Source organism: Mercenaria mercenaria, chromosome 6 (assembly GCF_021730395.1).
Source record: "Mercenaria mercenaria strain notata chromosome 6, MADL_Memer_1, whole genome shotgun sequence".
NCBI lineage: Eukaryota > Metazoa > Mollusca > Bivalvia > Venerida > Veneridae > Mercenaria > Mercenaria mercenaria.
This window is the reverse complement of record NC_069366.1, coordinates 41,094,570-41,112,618: the sequence shown is the minus strand read 5'-3', so window position 1 is coordinate 41,112,618 and position 18,049 is coordinate 41,094,570. Positions and strand designations below refer to the sequence as shown.

Sequence of the window (18,049 nt, the reverse complement as noted above, 5' to 3'; positions counted from 1 at the left end):
ATGGAACAGACATCAGTAAAATTTGAAGAAAAAAATGACACTTACTTCCTTGCTTGAGATAAAGCATTCAATTTGGCCGTATACTTGCATAAACCTCAGAAAAAAGCAACAGAAATGCACCTTTTAATATAAATTTGCATGGGCTAAGAAACATGAAATATACCTGGACTAAGGGCAAGAAGAGACGCTATATATTCTTTTTCCCCTCAGAAATTGAAGTAATCATTAAAATCATTTTAGAAAACTAAACCAAGACTATGCAATTAACGACCTAAACGATGTTAAAATTCAGGTCATCTTCTTACTGGAACTGACCTGGAGAACGAGAAATTTAGAAGCTTAACTGCTACAGAAAATAAAAAATGCTATATTGATAAGTTTGTGTTTCTCCACTAGCAAGCTCACCCCATACAGTGCTGCGTAAATGTCACATAAGACTTTTGGAAGATGATTTATCAAAATCACCTTTTCTATGTAAACGCGCAGAATTTAATCAGGAAAAGACTGTCTCACAACTATTTCGTATCTATCCGCTATACAATGTAGTTCAATGCGGAATAATTTACGACCTCTGACGTCATTATCGGGGTAGAAAGGAAAATTTGGTCTACTGTATCACCACCTTGAGACAGCCGTGGACTTCATCACAAACTTACAAGTACGCATGCCCAATTAAGATAGTTCAACATACTTTGAATATATACCAATGCCGCAGTAATTTACTACGAATAACTATCGACTGCATGCCTTTACTTAACATCTTTTCACTTTACAGGGGGTTTGAATGCATAACTGTAACTATATATCACCAAACCAGAGTATCATACTGATGGTTTGCCGAAACAAATCCTGTATGTATTGGGTTTCTAACTATCAAAGCGCTGTATGCGCTTGTGCCATTTTTGAAATGGATTTTTTTTCATACACGTACATTGTACTAACATACACCACCTTCCTTCGGTACTGTACTATCAGTACTTTGATTACATTTTATTACTGAGCCGATTTAGCGTAAACTGTATTGCAACGCAAGTAATGATTTTTATTTTTAATTTTCTGAGCGGGCAAGTGGCGCTAAAAAGACGCCCAGCAAAACATTTTCGTGAAACAAGTTTGTCTTTTTGGTCTGTCACGCAGCCAAGTGAAAAATGCCAAGAAAAGCATTTCGAGTTTTCGTCTTTGCTCTATTCTGTCCATGCCGACCAACAAAATAACTGTCACCTTTAGGTCCGCGTGGCAAAATTTCATTGTTATATGCGAAGCTTTGTCTTCCTGGTCTTCAGCGTGCGCTAGAACGGAAGACATCATCTTTTCAATCTTTGAAAGTGACCGACTGAAATCGTCTGAACAATAGTGAAGAATGCTACCAGATCCTCCTTTTTGGTGTACGTAGAAAACAACTAAGAAAACGTGTATGTGTCCTTATCAACAGTTTCTTCTCTTTGACAATAAAGAGGTTAGCTTAAATGTGTTTATTTGTGTAAAGTTATATTAAGAATACAAATTTTCACACGACTTCGAAATATTGTATTTCTTGAAAACTTTCGTAAGCAACGATTTACTTGAGGAAGCACATCCCGTACTCTTGTCATCATCATAATTGGCTGATTTGATATGCAGTTGTTTTACAATGCCGACGAGCAGTTCATCAACGTTCACATTTAAAACTACCGACGTCTCCACAAATTTGCAATCGTAAGTCATAGCAACAGCTTTTGCTTCTGAAAGGGACAGAACACTTTAGTAAGACACATTTTGACACCACCATGCTGTATGAGTAGTATAGTAATTGTTTGTTTTGGCGTTATTTGACCTTATTCAACCTTTTGACCACTTCTAAAAAAAACAAAGTCAAGCAATTAAAAAACAAAAACAAAAAAAAAAATAAACAAGTTTTCATAGTACTATATGAAAACCTATAGTAAAATATGATTAAACACTTCCACCAAATATTTATCAAAATCCTACCACGAAAACAGGATCAGTTTGACCCCACTTGACCTCTTATCCCTATTCTATAAGTACACTTTAACCTTACCCTAAACTTATAATACTAACTCGCGAAGCTGGAACCTTCGGTTGCACTCGATACACCGTACCCTCAAAATCTTTTAAATCTTTAGTTAAACCGAATGAAAACCTCTGTTTTTAACTAAAGATGATTAAAATGAAGAAAAATATATTTTTATTCAAAAATAGTTTCCACTTAAAAACTTTAAAAAACACTACACCGAGAGATAAAATGTTGAATAGGTTTGGCCTAATATAACATACAGGAAGTAAATATAGTGTGGTTAAATTTTTAGACCACATTTTTTTTCTGTTTAAAAAACTCTTCTATTTCCTGTTTTGTAATCCTTCTACATAGATAAAACAACTGTTAAAGACATTAGAAAGACACAGAATGTAACACGTACCAATAAATACATTAATAATTTATCCATGAAACAAGAAAATTAAAACTAAAAATACACAGCCCGGGGAAAACCAAATGCTAAATATAACAAAATACCAAGGTCAGGTTATTTACAAATCTATCCCCCTTTAATAATTGAAAATTTAAAAAAAAAAACAAGTAATATCTCCCTTTGATAACTGAAATTCATACAAATATTTTAATTAATATTGGAAAAATAAAATTACTTTAGGAGTTGTTAAAATTAAAAACAAAAAGTAATTGAATAAATTATAACATGAAAAATAAAAATTATGATAATTTCAAAACCATAACATTACTATATTAAAGAATATACGTTATATAAAGAACGGTTTCAACTTTTTAAATCATTGAGTCGAGTTGTGGTTACGTTTTGTTCCGGAAGTTAATCCGACGTTTCCTTGTCTTTTTAAAAGGTAGCTTGCAGTATGTTTGTGTACTGGTCTCTTGTCTTTAAGGGTTACAGCCTGCTGTTATGACATTGACTGGTTGTGCACATAAAGAATTCTTCCGTCAATGTCGTGATAGCACTGAATTGCCTTACTTCGTTCTTGTCTCTAGTTTCGAAGGTTTCGGGGGGCCCAAACGAACAATGGGGTTGAAGGTGATTCTGGATGCAAAACCGGCAGGTTTGAGTTTTAGGAAAACCAGCTGTATGGTGAGCCTACAGATGAGGTCTCTTAGGAAAGACCAATGGTTCACCCCGGCGTCGGGTGGGGCACGTAAAAAAATCTACCTGGCGTCGGGTTAAAATAAATGTACGCAACACGGCTTTTGCATTTTTTAACAACTATTAAACAAGTATTACAAGATTTAAGTACAAACAACTGAAATCACTAAACCGTTTGAGTATGCCATAGGCATATGCATGTTTGAATACCCATAATACTTTTATGTTATGAAAATCACCCCAACCGTTTGAGTATGCCTTAGGCATATGCATGATTGAACATACGCTTTTGAATTTTGTTCAACCATGCATCGTCGAATGGTTTCAGTTGTTTATACAACAATTACGAACATAGTTCTTTAATGTTATACAACATAACGCGTTTAAGGTATAGAGCATTTAAGTATTATCATTATTCTGTGTTAATCACAATTTAGGAGGGCGTAGGTTCAAAGTCCTCCCGGGAACCCATTTTTTAGTAAAAATGCTTTTTAATAATTTTAAATACATAAAATAAATGAATCAAACAAAATATATTGTAAAAGAAAGGAAATTTACTGATATATAAAATCCTCAATATGTTACAACAAAAAAATGGTAGACTTATGTTAAGAGCTCAGTGTTGTATCCTTTTGGTAATATAAAACACCAATTTGTTAAACGTTCTGGAGGTGCAATTGATATATATAAAGTAATGTTACCTTTATTACCTAAAAAGGGGTTAACACTTCCGGGTTTTCGCTATTGTGGGCCTGGAAACGCTTTAGATAATGGACAACCCATAAATGAACTAGTTTGCAGTATGTAGGATCATGATATCTGTTATAGTTCAGAAGAAGTAAACAAAAATGCGATAAGCAAATGCTTTCCGACTTAAATAACACTAAATCAAAAACTTTGGATAAAAGATTGCAAAACATTTAGTTTGAAACCTATAATTAAAACGAAATACAAATTTGGGGCTGGGACATAAGTCAAAAAACGGGAAAAGGGGGTTAAGTATAACCCCCAAAATAACTGTCCCAAGCTCCCGCTGGAGCGATAAATTAGCAGAAGAATTACACAAACCAATTAAAAGAAAATTTAGGAAATGAAGAGTGATAGTTAATGACATTGATGATACTTGGTCAGCTGATTTAGTTGACATGCAAGCTTTTTCAAAATATAATAAAGGAGTAAAGTACTTGTTAACCGTTATTGATATATTCAGTAAATATGTTTGGGGGTTATTCCATTAAAGAAAAAAAACTGGAAATCTGTTACTGAAGCATTTGAAAAAAAATTTTGAAGATAGAATTCAGGGACGGAAGTCCCCGAAGATTGCAAGGGATTCCACAAAATTTATGGGTAGATGAAGGAAAAAAATTTACAATAAAATTTTGGGAATCATTTTTAAATAAATATAAGTTTAATATATATCATACATTTAATAAAGGGAAAAGCTGTAGTATAAGAAAGATTTAATAGAAGTTTAAAAGAATAATGTGGAAATACTTTACAGCAAATAATACTTTATACTTATTTAGATAATTTGCAGGATATGGTTGATAAATTTAACAAAACAAAACATTCTAGTATGAAAATAACACCAACCGAAGCTAGTAAAAAACTTAAATAAAGGTACGTTTATTTTAAATTTATATGGTCGTTTAAAGATACCAAAGAGTAAAGAAAAATTTTAAAAATTTGGGTTTGATCAGTTCGCTAAGTAAACTTAAAAGCCCATTTGAAAAAGGATATACACCAAACTGGACGAGGAAATATTTATAATTTATGGAATTAATAATACAAATCCCAGAACATACACTATTAAAGATTTAAATGATGAAATAATTCAAGGTTCATTTTATAACAAGAACTTTTACCTACTACACAAGAGGTTTTTAGAATAGAAAAAGTTATCAGACGAGACTATAAGAAAAAAACAAGCTTTAGTAAAATGGAAAGGCTACAATGAAAAATTTAATAGTTGGGTTCCGTTTAGTGAATTTGAAAGGAAGAAAAAGATAAATATTCATGCTTCTGGGACAGATATTTGAATAGTCTACCAATAATTGGCTGTCTTATGGACAGTTCTTCTTCACTGACATTTGTACCTAATCTGTGATACTAGTATTTCAGTAAATAAAAATAATATCCTGTACTTGTATATACATATACATTTTACTATAATTAGATAAAATTTTGTAGATACTTGTATATATATATAAATAACTTCCAAGTTGTTTGTTGGCTGTGACAGCATCAATAAGCAGAAAAATATAATTTAAGATTGAACTATTGTTGTTGTTGTTTTGTCTGTGCATACATCTCTGTGAGACAGAGATTTTCCTTTCTTGTTTTGTGACCACTCAGTGTCTGTCAACATTTTCTGATAAAGTCTGTTGAAAACCACCAGGCAGAATTATACCAAACTTAAAAGGAATGACCCTTGGGTGGCCCCTTTTAGAATTTTTCAAAGAGTTGAATTTCATGCAGAACTCTGGTTGCCTTTGGCACCCAAAGAAAACTTAAAAAAATGTTCTGTACAAAACCCAGAAGGCATAGACCCTTTGATATTGGCATGTGACATCATTTTATGGTCCACCATGATAATTAATCAAATTGTGCCCCTTAGGTGAAAAGAGGCCCTGTCCGGGAGGGGGGGGTAGTAGAAGCATTGCCTGTGGTCCGCTTCCAAGATTGTTCAAACTTTTTACCCAGAGATGAAAAGAGGCCCTGCCCGGGGTTCTCTAGTTATATACCCCCACAAAAAAAACTTTGGGGTGGAGCGGAGAGAATATTGGAGTGAGTTTGGGCAGTCGTCCTTTGGGTTTTTCGGGGGTTCTGGAGGATAACCCCTGAAAGGCTTGACCGATTTAAAATTTTTTATTACACAGGGGTGTAACATAAGAAAAAAACAGGTCAGGTTTTAATTTGGGGTCAAAGGTCAAGGTCACATGGGCCCTGAACAGTTAAATGGTTTCCAGATGATAACTTGAGAATGCTTGGGCCTAGGATCATATATTTTGACACATGGGGTGTAACATCAAATACAGGTCAAGTTTTTTCTTTGAGGTCAGTAATCAAAGGGTCAAGGTCACAGTGACTAGTAACAGTTACATGTTTCCCGAAAGATAACTTTCGAATGCTTGGTCTAGGATCATAAATTTTTGTACACTGATGTAACATGATAAAATATTGTAAAGTCAGAGTGACCCTAAACATTTAAACATTTTCGGACAATAACTGAATACTCTTCATGAGATCATTAAACTTCATAGTGAGGTTGACCATTACCAGCAATGACTCTGTTGCTTTTTTAGTTCTGTAGGTCAAAGGTTAAACAAGTGCATTTGACTTGGCTTAGTCTGTGACAAGGCCATATGTTTGGGGTATAAAATTTTTCAATCATGTGACAACTCTAGTTTTACATATACTTGTATAGGAAAAACTCTAAAATCTTGCCTTAAAGTGCAAGGCATAGGGTTTTTGAAATTTGGATAACAGGTACAGTTTTGTACACTCACTTTTAGTGACCATGAATGTGGACCCAGGGCCGAATCCAGAAATTTCTGACTGTGGGGTTGGGGCACCAGTCTTGAACGAAGACATCAATGCCGAGGCGCGAGGTTTTTGAGGGGGCGCCTTTGCCCATGTTAGGTAGGGATCAGGGGTCAGGTGCGGGTCAGATTGACTCCCCCTGTAATTTTTTGAATTTCATGCATACAAAAGGTGGCCTCTGGTGCATTTTAGGTCTAAACTTTTAAGGTATTGGGGGGAGTATGATACTCCCACTTGATTGGGGGACTCCCCTGGAAAGTTCTGAACTACTGGTATGAAATGGGGCCTCTGGGCATTTCTGGGTCTAAATTTGAGGGGCGTCTTTGATGAGTACAAGTCACTTCTCAGCCAACTGGGGGGGGGGGGGGAGGGGCACGGGCCCCCTCGACCGGGCCTGGTGACCTACTGATCTACTAATATTATAACTTCAGTTTGATATTTGAAACATTTAGCATATTGAGTCAGGTGAGGGCTCCAGAGTCATCATGACCCTCTTGTTAACCATTCCAAATTATACTGATCAAAGCTTTTCAGACTGAAACTCTGGGTCTCAAAATTTTCAAATTTAAAGTTAATTTGTTTAAATGATAACACTTGCTATTTCGGAAATTATATGTCAACACATAATTTATAAGGTGCAGATTATTCGCACTGCATTGTAATAGAAATGTTAAGTCGGTGTAAAAACTCATTAAAGCTTATGTTATTTGTTGTTACTCTCCGACTTTGTAAATAATATTACTTGACTTTACTTGGGTTTCAGCAAAAGTGATAAAAATTTGCATTAGATTTCATTTTGCATGCTTTGTTGGCAAATAAAACACAGGCCCGTAGTTATTAATTAGAACACATCTCAACAAATTAAGTGTGTTGTATTTGCAAACAATGTACACAAAAACTAAGATCAATTTGCATTTCTAATGTGGAATCCTTTTTTGAGCCTAAATCAACTGAGTAAACCCAAAACAGCCAAATGTAGGCTATTTTGCGAAATGTTTTTCAAGACACTGTAAAAGACGTCTGTATTTATAAAAACTGTTAAGTAGTGCAGACAAAGAATCTGAAGTCTTTTTTGTCCGCTGGAACTGTTCTTCACAATATAAGACAACTTTGATCAGGATGATGGGGTGGGTAAATGCAGCATTATCACCATGTAATTTTTTTATGCTTTAAGCAAATGGGTTTTGGTAATGATCTTTACTTGCCCAAAATTGTATGCAAACCAAAGAATAAATATACAAATCCTTTTTATTGTTACAAGTATAAATATCACGAACATACACGAAAAAAGTGTGTTCAAGTTTAAATGTCAAATTTCACAAACAAAGTAAACAAAAATAATAGCTCTGATGGTAATATGTAGTTTAGTAACTTTGGTCTAGATATATGCTTGAAATATGTAAGAAAATTTATTAACACCATTTTCAACACCATTTTAAGTTATGCCATCAGTCATCACTTCACAATAATTCTAGTGTTTCTTGGTTTGAAATCCAGTTTTTTAAAAAAAAAAATCCAGTAAACTGTTCCTGACCTCTTCTAAATGAGGATAGACGTCCCGGATACGACGTACCACACAAGATGGAATGTTTTTCCTGTTATGTCTGCCTAATTTTCCATGTATCCATAGAGTGAATTGTCGTATGCATTAAGCGAAAGAACCCAGAAAATAAAAGAACAAAAAAACAACTCGTAAATTTCATGTTATAATGGAAGTATGAATCATTTGCCCATACTAAATAAAGTGTGTAGCATACAATGTTTACCTTGTAATACATTACTACATATTGTAGGTAGTGGTAAATGTAAATACAGGTCATCTAATGCAAGCAATATAAATGTTTTTGGGCTAATGCCAGTTTTCAACAGTAATTTCAGTCATTTAACGCTGGCCAGTCAATAAACCCGGTTCCTGAATTCTGTACCAGTACAAATCTGTAAGTTAATGCCAACTTCAGCACACGAACCAGGTTGAAGAACAAAAGGTTTCAGGCCCCAATGTCGTTTATCAAGTAGTCACCGAAACATACACCCTGCCCGGGATCAAATTTATGACCTGCGATTCATAGACCAACTTTCTACCTACTGAGCTAAGCAGACAGGCTCGCAAAAGCAGTATATTGGTTTTTCTCATGGAGCGGCTCAAATTTATTATAATTGAATATACATTGTTCCAAAACCTATTTGAAAATCTATTATTCTATAGGACAGGTTGGCTACCATTTATCCGACAGCTAAGATGAAAAATGATCATCAAAGACTTTGATAAAAATTATAACACAGAACATATTGCTACACGTATATTATATACTACTTATGGGTTTGAGGTCCTATTACCTGACCATAACCACTTACAAAAAAAAAATGTTAAATTCTGCGAATTTGTGATTGCAAAACCTAAAAAAATGAAACTATTTTCTATCACACAGTAGCAAAGTATTTACCTATCTGTCAGAGGATTGGCAATTAGTCCGGAAAAATGGAAGACACAGTAATGGCTGCAAAACATAACACATCTCTATCCAGGCACAGGTGTTGAACTTGGGGTGCTCACATATACATTCCTCCACAATATTGTCATCTTCTTCTTGGTGAGCACATTCTGGATCTCTCTGCAACAGATGTTCTCAGTCTCTGTTTCATAATGATGCAGTACTCAACGCACCAAACTAAATTGTCCATTCTCAGATTTCCCTATTTCGATCTCTGGTTCGCCGTCGGATTCACTCTCATCACTTTCACTTAACTCGTCGCTACTGCCTACTGCGGTTCAAATCGATAGCCAACGTACCCAATGCCATTATTTTCTGGAAATTCATCCCCAAACGAAGAATCTGAGTCAGAATTGTCGATATTTTCGGTGAAATTGTTGTTGGAAGCCATGTTCTGTTATTTTGATAAAGTGAAAGTTGCGCGCGCAGGTTAATACTTCCGGGCACACTGACGTCATCGTCCCAGTCATGGCCGAATACATACGCTACGAGAAAGGCAAACAGGGGTAGTTAAATTTGATTTTAAACCTTTTCGGCTTTTTACTTAAACAAACCGTGAACTGTTTTCGAATTAAATAAGTCAAATACTTTCATTTTCATTTAAACTACAAAGTTGATGGAAACTCTTTAATTATATAAATGAGTAATAAAAATCTAATTTCTAATAATAATGTAATAGAAACAATAGATCAATTAATCATTCACTTAACTAAACTAGCTGCTGCTTACAGAAAAAGTTATAAATTTTGTGGGAGAGTAAGTACTGGGTTATATATTACAGCAGGTATCTTTTGTTGCTCAGCTGCATTAGCACTTGTTCCAGCTATTCCTATATTTGTAGCAGTTGATGGCGCTGTTCCAACAATAATTACCATATTTACTAATAGACTAAAACTTGACGACAAGAAATTTATTTTAAAAGCACATCATCACAAAATAAAACAACTTATAACAAAAGCACGGATCGGAAAAGTAAATAAAGAAGAAGAGAAAAAAGTTATTCAGGATATTTTTACAATACTATTAGAAATGCAGAAAGAAAAAAATTATTCAACACCTCTTGAAATGCATATAAGGAATTTAAACGTAACGGATATAAAAGTAAAAAAGAAGAAGAGTTGTATTAAAGATTATTAAAGATTTTTTCTATAAGTATTTTATATAAATGAGAAAAATTATATCAGTTGAAGGTAATATTGCATCAGGAAAAAGTACGTTTTTAGATATTATTAAAGAATATAATCCTAATTTTAATATAATTCCAGAACCAATTCACGAATGGCAAAATGTTATGAACCAAAGCGGAAATTCATATAACCTTTTTGAACTTGCTGCTCAAGAACCTTCCAAATATTTATTTCCTTTTCAGCTAACAACTTTAAACAGTCATATAAAAATGTTATCTTCTGCTAAACAGTTTGATGGTGTTTCTGTCCTTGAACGTCGTTATTTAACTAACAGTAACGTTTTTACAAAACAACATCACGACAACGGTGTTATAAATGACCCCGAGTGGGCAGTATACAATCTTTTCTTAACTGATCATATTATAAAACCATACGAAAAAACCCCAACTGATGGATTTGTTTATGTTAAAACCGACCCAGAAATATGTTTTAAAAGACTTCAAAAAAGAAACAGAACGGAAGAAAACAGAGTTGGTTTAGATTATTTAGAAAAACTACAAAAATTACACGAAGAATGGTTAAACAGAATGTCTCAAGAAGGTATTAAAATTTTAACAGTTGATAACAATTTAGAAAAAATGACTTTAAAATCTTATTCAAAAGATATAGACAATATAAACAAATTTCTCAAATCAATATAATTTCTTTAGGTGCGTTTTTAAAGATTTTTTTCTATAAGTATATTATATAGATGGTTAATAGAAAGATAGATAGAATGATTATGCCAAAATTATCTAGCACTTTAGGAGAATAATGAATCCAGACAAAATTCATATAAAAAGTTCTTAAAAGAAGAAATGTTATTAAATCAAAACTTGATCAAATAGTTAGCGATGAATATAAAAATCATGTCATTGATAAATTACAAAATGTTTTAGATCCTTATCTTTTAAAAAATAATTTATTTGAATGGGACTGTGGTTGTCTATTAACTGAAGAAGAAAATGCTGAAAGATTATGTGATTGTCCCAGACAAAATAATATTCGAAACAATCCTAAAAATGTTATTGCAACCAATTATGATACTAATGAAGAAAAAACATATAAAAGCACTTATGCAGCATCCAAAGACCTTAATATTAATTCAGGGTTAATAACAATGTGCTGCAAAGGAAAAAACCAAGTTAAAAGCGGAATATCAAAAACCAGCGGAAAAAGATATAAATTTAAATATGTTAGTTCTTCTTAAACTTTATTTATTTTATTATTTTTTTTAATCCTTTTTTCCTTAGGGATTTTTTTTCTAAATATAATATATAGATGGAAATTGAGAGATCTACAAAACAATATTATAAGAAATTTGAAATTAAAATTACATATAGACAAGATCCAAAGAATCAATTATATTTAACTATAAACGACTCTTATGAAATACTTAAATCTGAACTTAAAACTTTAAAAGGTATAAAAATAAACGTTGTTTTAAAATTAACTTTTGCAAAAATGGATAAAACTGATACAATATATAAATCAGCTTATTTTCAATCAAAGGCTTTAGAAATAATTAATACAAATGAAATAAAAAACACTTAACGTCAAGCTTTTGATGAAATAATAAATAGAATTGGTTATTGGATTTCTGAAGGAAGCTGCTTGAGAATAGAGTCAGTTGATGCTCGTCATATAAATAGATATAAGTATAGTCCATTGGCTGCTTCAAGTTATTTAGAATTACTAAAACCATTACAACATCCAATGAAAGGATTAATAAATATAAAGAATGATGATAACGAATGCTTTAGATGGTATCATTTAGCTTATAAATTTCCTGTTGAAAAAGATCTTTAAAAAATTTCAAAATATAAAAAACATATAAACATTCTTGATTATACTGGAATTAAATTTCCTGTTACATTAAATCAAATACCTAAAATTGAAGTTTTAAATGATATATCATTTAATATATTTGGTTATGAAGAACCTACGGGAATTTATCCATTGTACATATCAAAATATTAATACGAAGAACACTGTGACATGATGCTAATTACTAATGATAAAATAACCGATGATGACTGTAAGAGGGCTAAAGCCACTGTAGTACAACATTATGTTTGGATAAAAGATTTTAATAGATTAATGAATAACAAAAAAAAAATACAAACAAGAAACATTTTTGTAGATCTTGCATGCCAAACTGATCCCAAGAAAGAATATTAAAAGAACATGTTGAAAATTGTTTAGCTATCAATGGTGTTCAGGGTGTTAAAATGCCAAAAGAGGGAAGTAAAGTACAATTTAAAAATTATCATAAAGGTTTAGCAGTGCCTTTTGTAATTTATGCTGATTTTGAATCAATAACTAAAAAAGTTTTAACTGCTTTACCATCAACTGAATCTTCATTTACTGAACCATATCAAAATCATATAGATTGTGGTTACGGTTATAAAGTTGTTTGTTGTTATGACGATAAATATACTAAACCAACCCAGATTTATAGAGGCCCTAATGCAGTTTATAAGTTTATTGAAAAAAATGCTTGAGGAAGAGGAATATTGTAAAGAAATATTTAGTGTTAACTTTAACAAAGAACTAAGAATGTCTAAAAAAGATGAAAGTGAATTTAAAAAACAAAAGTTTTGTCATATCTGTGAAAAAGAATATAAGGAAAATGAAAATCCTGTTCGAGACCATTGTCATATAACAGGAAAATTCAGAGGAAGTGCTCAATCAGAATGTAATATTAATTTTAGAATAACACACAAAATTCCTGTTATTTTTCATAATTTAAGAGGTTATGACGGTCATTTTATTATGCAGCAAATAGGAAAATTCAAAAAAGAAATTAATGTTATTCCTAACAATATGGAACGATATATGGCATTTATGATTTCCGACTTGGTCTTTATTGATTCATTCCAATTTATGTCTCAATCATTGGATAACCTAGTAAAAAATATTCCAGAATTTGAATACACTTCAACTGAATTTGATAAAAATATAAAATTATTAAAAACAAAAGGTGTTTATCCATATGATTACATGGATTCATTTAAAAAATTCAAAGAAACAAAATTACCTTCTAAAGAAGATTTTTATTCAATTTTAAATGAAACACACATATCTGACAACGAATATGAACATGCTAAAAATGTTTGGAATAAATTTAAAATTAAAACAATGGGAGAATATCATGATCTATATTTAAAAACTGACGTATTACTTTTAGCTGATGTATTCGAAAATTTTAGAAAACTATGTTTAGAGTACTACAAATTAGATCCTTGTCATTATTTTAGTAGCTCTGGTTTAGCTTGGGATGCAATGTTAAAAATGACTGGAATTAAGTTAGATTTAATAACTGATATTGGTATGTATCTTTTTATTGAAAAGGGACTGAGAGGAGGAATAAGTTATATTTCAAACAGATACAGTAAAGCAAACAATAAATATATGAAAGATTATGATCCTAAACTTGACAGCAAATACATTATGTACCTCGACGCCAATAACCTTTACGGTTGGGCCATGTGTCAACCTTTGCTCTGTGGAAACTTTAAATTTATATCCAAAAAACAATTCAAGAAATTAATTGCAAAAGGTAAAAGTAACTTTATAGTTGAATGTGATCTTGAATATCCAAAAGAATTACATACTGTACATAATGATTATCCTTTAGCTCCTGAAAAAAATATTATACCAGATCAATGGCTTTCCAATTATAGTAAAAATATTAAAACAGAATTTGAAATAGGAAAAAGTAATGTAAAAAAAATAGTTCCAACTTTAATGAAAAAAACAAAATTATGTAGTTCATTATAAAAATCTTGAACAATATACACAATTAGGGTTAAAAGTAACAAAAATACACAAAATATTAACTTTTGACGAAAGTCCTTGGTTAAAAAAATATATTGATTTTAATACTCAAAAAAGATCTAAAGCAAAAAATTCTTTCGAAAAAGACTTTTTTAAGTTAATGAACAACTCTGTATTCGGTAAGACGATGGAGAATTTACGCAAGAGGGTTAATATTAAATTAACTCATGATGAAAATCTTTTATTAAAATATATAGCCAAACCTCCATTTGTTAGTTCAACGATGTTTAACAAGAATTTGTTTGGTATTCATAGAATAAAAGAAAGTTTGTTATTAAACAGACCTTGTTATGTTGGAATGTGCATTCTAGATTTATCAAAATATTTAATGTATGATTTTCATTATAATTATATTAAGGAAAAGTACGAGGGTAATTGTAAATTACTATTCACTGACACTGATTCATTATGTTATGAAATAAAAACCAAAGATGCATATGAGGATTTTTATAAGGACAAAGATTTATTTGATAATAGTGATTATGATAGTAATTCAAAATTTTATTTCGACAATAATAAAAAAGTAATTGGAAAATTTAAAGATGAAGCTGCCGGCATTCCCATTGTTGAATTTGTTGGATTAAGAAGTAAAATGTATTCATATTTATTAGAAAATTCATGTGAGCATAAAGCTCAGATTAATATTAAAAAATGTAAAGGAATTAAAAAACTTGTTGTTAAGAAAACAATAGTTCATAAAAATTACAAAGATACTTTGTTTAATTCAACCCAAACTAATCACACCTTTAAAGTTATTCGTTCTGATAAACACAATCTTTCCAGTTATGTTATAAATAAAACATCTTTATCATGTTATGACGATAAAAGATGTATTCTTGATAATGGTATTGATACATTAGCTTATTCTTAAATTAATTCTTAAATTAACTCTTAAATTAATTCTTAAATAACTCTTAAATTATAGAACCATAAATTGTTAACTGAATATTCATAACGTTTAAAGAATTAATATAAATAACATCATTTATTTTAAATTCATTAGCATAATTAATAGAAATAGATTCATTTTTTCTGTTATTTTTTACATTGTAACTTTGAAGAATTACGTTTTCTTTATTTTTTAGTTGTAATTTAGCTTCTCCTTTATCTAATTTAATTGCATCAACAAGAATAATTAAAATGCAATTAAAATTAATTCTTACATTATTACCATTTTGAACTAAACCAGGACTAGCATTTACAGTTTTCCATTGAAATAATCCACTACCGGTATCTTGAGTATAACATGTTAGAAACAATGGAGGTTTCCTTATTATTTGTTTTTCTATTTTATTTACTTTTTCATTTATATTATTAAATATTCCCATTATATTAATTATTCCAGTTAAATAAAAACACGGTAATTAAATAAAGTTTTAATTAAAGTTGTAATCCAAAAATTTGCTTTCTTTATAATTTATATATTCCTCCAAAAGTTTGCTTTCTTTATAATTTATATATTCCTCCAATATGTAGAATTTGACATAACTATCCGACATAAGAATAAATGGTATTTCTGTAGATGATGAATCGTCATAAGTATGAATGTCAAACATTGTCCTTTCTGTTAAATAAATTTTGATTTTTTTCTGATACATACATACACTGCCCGCTTCGGGCCCACTATCATCGATCTTGGATGTTATATTTACACTCCCACCGGGAAATGTACCTGTAAAACCCTCTTGTCATCACCTAAAAAGAAAATGTGATATTTTGCATTTTGTCGACTGGTGGGACGCCACTATAAAAAACCTGATATCTATTATATAAATTCCGTCTGTTTTTACTGAGGACACATTTTTTAATAGTACATCCGGTACAGCTAGTTTATATTCTTGGTTTGTGTTTATAAAATTTCTATAATCTACGATATTTCCAGATACCAAATTAAATGCACTAAAATAGCCCGCACGACTATTAATTATATTATCATATAATGAATATATCCAGACACCGTGGCGATCAAAATACTTTTTTAATTTTATGTATGAATATGCTACTACAATGGATTCTCCTTCATTATAACCGCTGTTATATTCAAAAAGAAACACTTCACGTCTTACTTTCTCTAGTTCTTTTTCCAATTCTTCTCTATTTTTTCTATCTTTCTTTTTAAGTTTAAGAATTATTTCAGCTAAATCATCAAGTCGTTTTGTTGTAGCAACTTCAAAAGCAGTTAGATTGTCAACAGTATTCTTTGTTTTAGCTTATTGTGTTTCTTCTTTTAGAAAAACATTTTTTACTTTTGTAATTTCTTGGGTATTAGTAGAAATTTCTTGAGTATTAGCAGTAATTGATTCTCTTTGTTTAGTTGATATTTCAACTACAGAGTCCAGATCATTTATTATTTTTTTAATTTTATAATTAAATTCGCTTATATCTTTTTCTAACATTTCTGTAAGTGTACTTAATTCCGCGTACTTTAAATTGTGGCGTGTGTCAACAGTACTAATCAAGTTCCGAAGTTGTTTCTTAAAATTTTCTAGCTGATCATTAATTGTGTTAATTGCTTTAGCATTAGCAGTAATTGATTCTCCTTGTTTAACTGATTTTTCAATTACAAAGTCCAGTTCATTTTTGTATTTTTCAACTTTAGCATTAAATTCATTAATATCTTCTTGTATTTTTTTTGTAATATTACTTAAGTCTGCATACTTTAAATTATGACGGTTGTCAACAGGACTAATCCAAATTCGAATTTGTTTTTTAAAGTCATCTATTTTAGAATTGAGCTCTTTTTTAAGGTTATCTAATGCTGTGTCATGATCATCACCTCTTTGTGAAGCTGCCTTTTCCAGTTCAGATTTATATTCTGCAAGTTTATTTGAAAATGTATCAAGTAAATCTTGATTGCCTTTTACCATTTCAGTATTTAGTTTATTTACTTCTGGTTTGATTTCTAACTGATACATACTTTGTAACTTTTTCTCAGCTTCAATAATCTTGTCTTTTAATTCTTCATGTTTAATCATACTATCTTTTAATTCTTGTATTTGAGTGAATAAAATGTTTAAATTGACCCGAAATACTTCTTTTATGTTTTCATCTGTCAAATCAGATTTCTCTTCAAGTTCTTTAATAGAATCAACCATAGCTTTCATTTCTTTTTCAATTTTATCTTGTAATTGAACTATTAATAATGAATTCTTTTTAAAATCTTTTGTTAATTCTTCAATATTCTTTACTTGTGCTTCTAGTGTCTGTTTTATACTTTTAATATCTTCAAGATTATAGTTATCTATTACACTTTGAATTTTTTTTAAACATAAATCGTGTTGAAACTGCATCGTTGGGTTTATCTGGATCTCCTAGGTTGATTATTTCATTACTTCCCATATCTAATGCTCTGTTCATTGTGTTACCAAGTTCCTTATTTTTGTGAAGATACGATTCCGTTTCCTTTTTTAAGTTTTTTTAATTGTTTTTTAGTAGCATAATCACTTAAATCAATATCAAATTTAACTTTACTTATACTTTCAGGTTCACTTATTTGTTCTATATTATTAAAAACTCCCATTATATATTACCAGTAAAGTTTTTTCTAAAAACTTCCTTGGTTTGTCAATATATAAGAAATCATATTTTTGATTTGTTGCATTAGCAAAAGATTTAGGGTTAATATTTTGTTCATTACAAATCATATCATTTTCTCGTTTACCTGGACTTTCAAATAAAATATAATGTGAACAGTTAATACGGATATCTTTTGGTGTTTTATAGTAAGACTGACTTAAATAAATAACAGAACAGTTTTTGTGACGTCCTTGAATAAAGTATTTTGTTATTTCATTTTGAACCTTTTTATCTTCACATACAAAATCATCAAATATTACTACTTTTTGTTTTTCTGATTCAAGATTCTCACAAGGTTCAATTTGGTTGGATTCGGCCGAATATT

General features: G+C 30.7%; 1 protein-coding gene across 1 annotated transcript in view; it reads right to left on the bottom strand.

Moving 5' to 3' along the window:
• Positions 1-1,035: 1,035 nt before the first annotated feature.
• LOC123550535 (uncharacterized) overlaps positions 1,036-18,049 on the bottom strand; it is a 112,642-nt gene continuing 95,628 nt past the window's right edge. Inside the window, exon 4 of the mRNA XM_045338968.2 lies at positions 1,036-1,721. Coding sequence (XP_045194903.2) covers positions 1,492-1,721 — 230 coding nt within the window. The 3' untranslated portion in view covers positions 1,036-1,491. The remainder of the gene's footprint in view (positions 1,722-18,049) is intronic.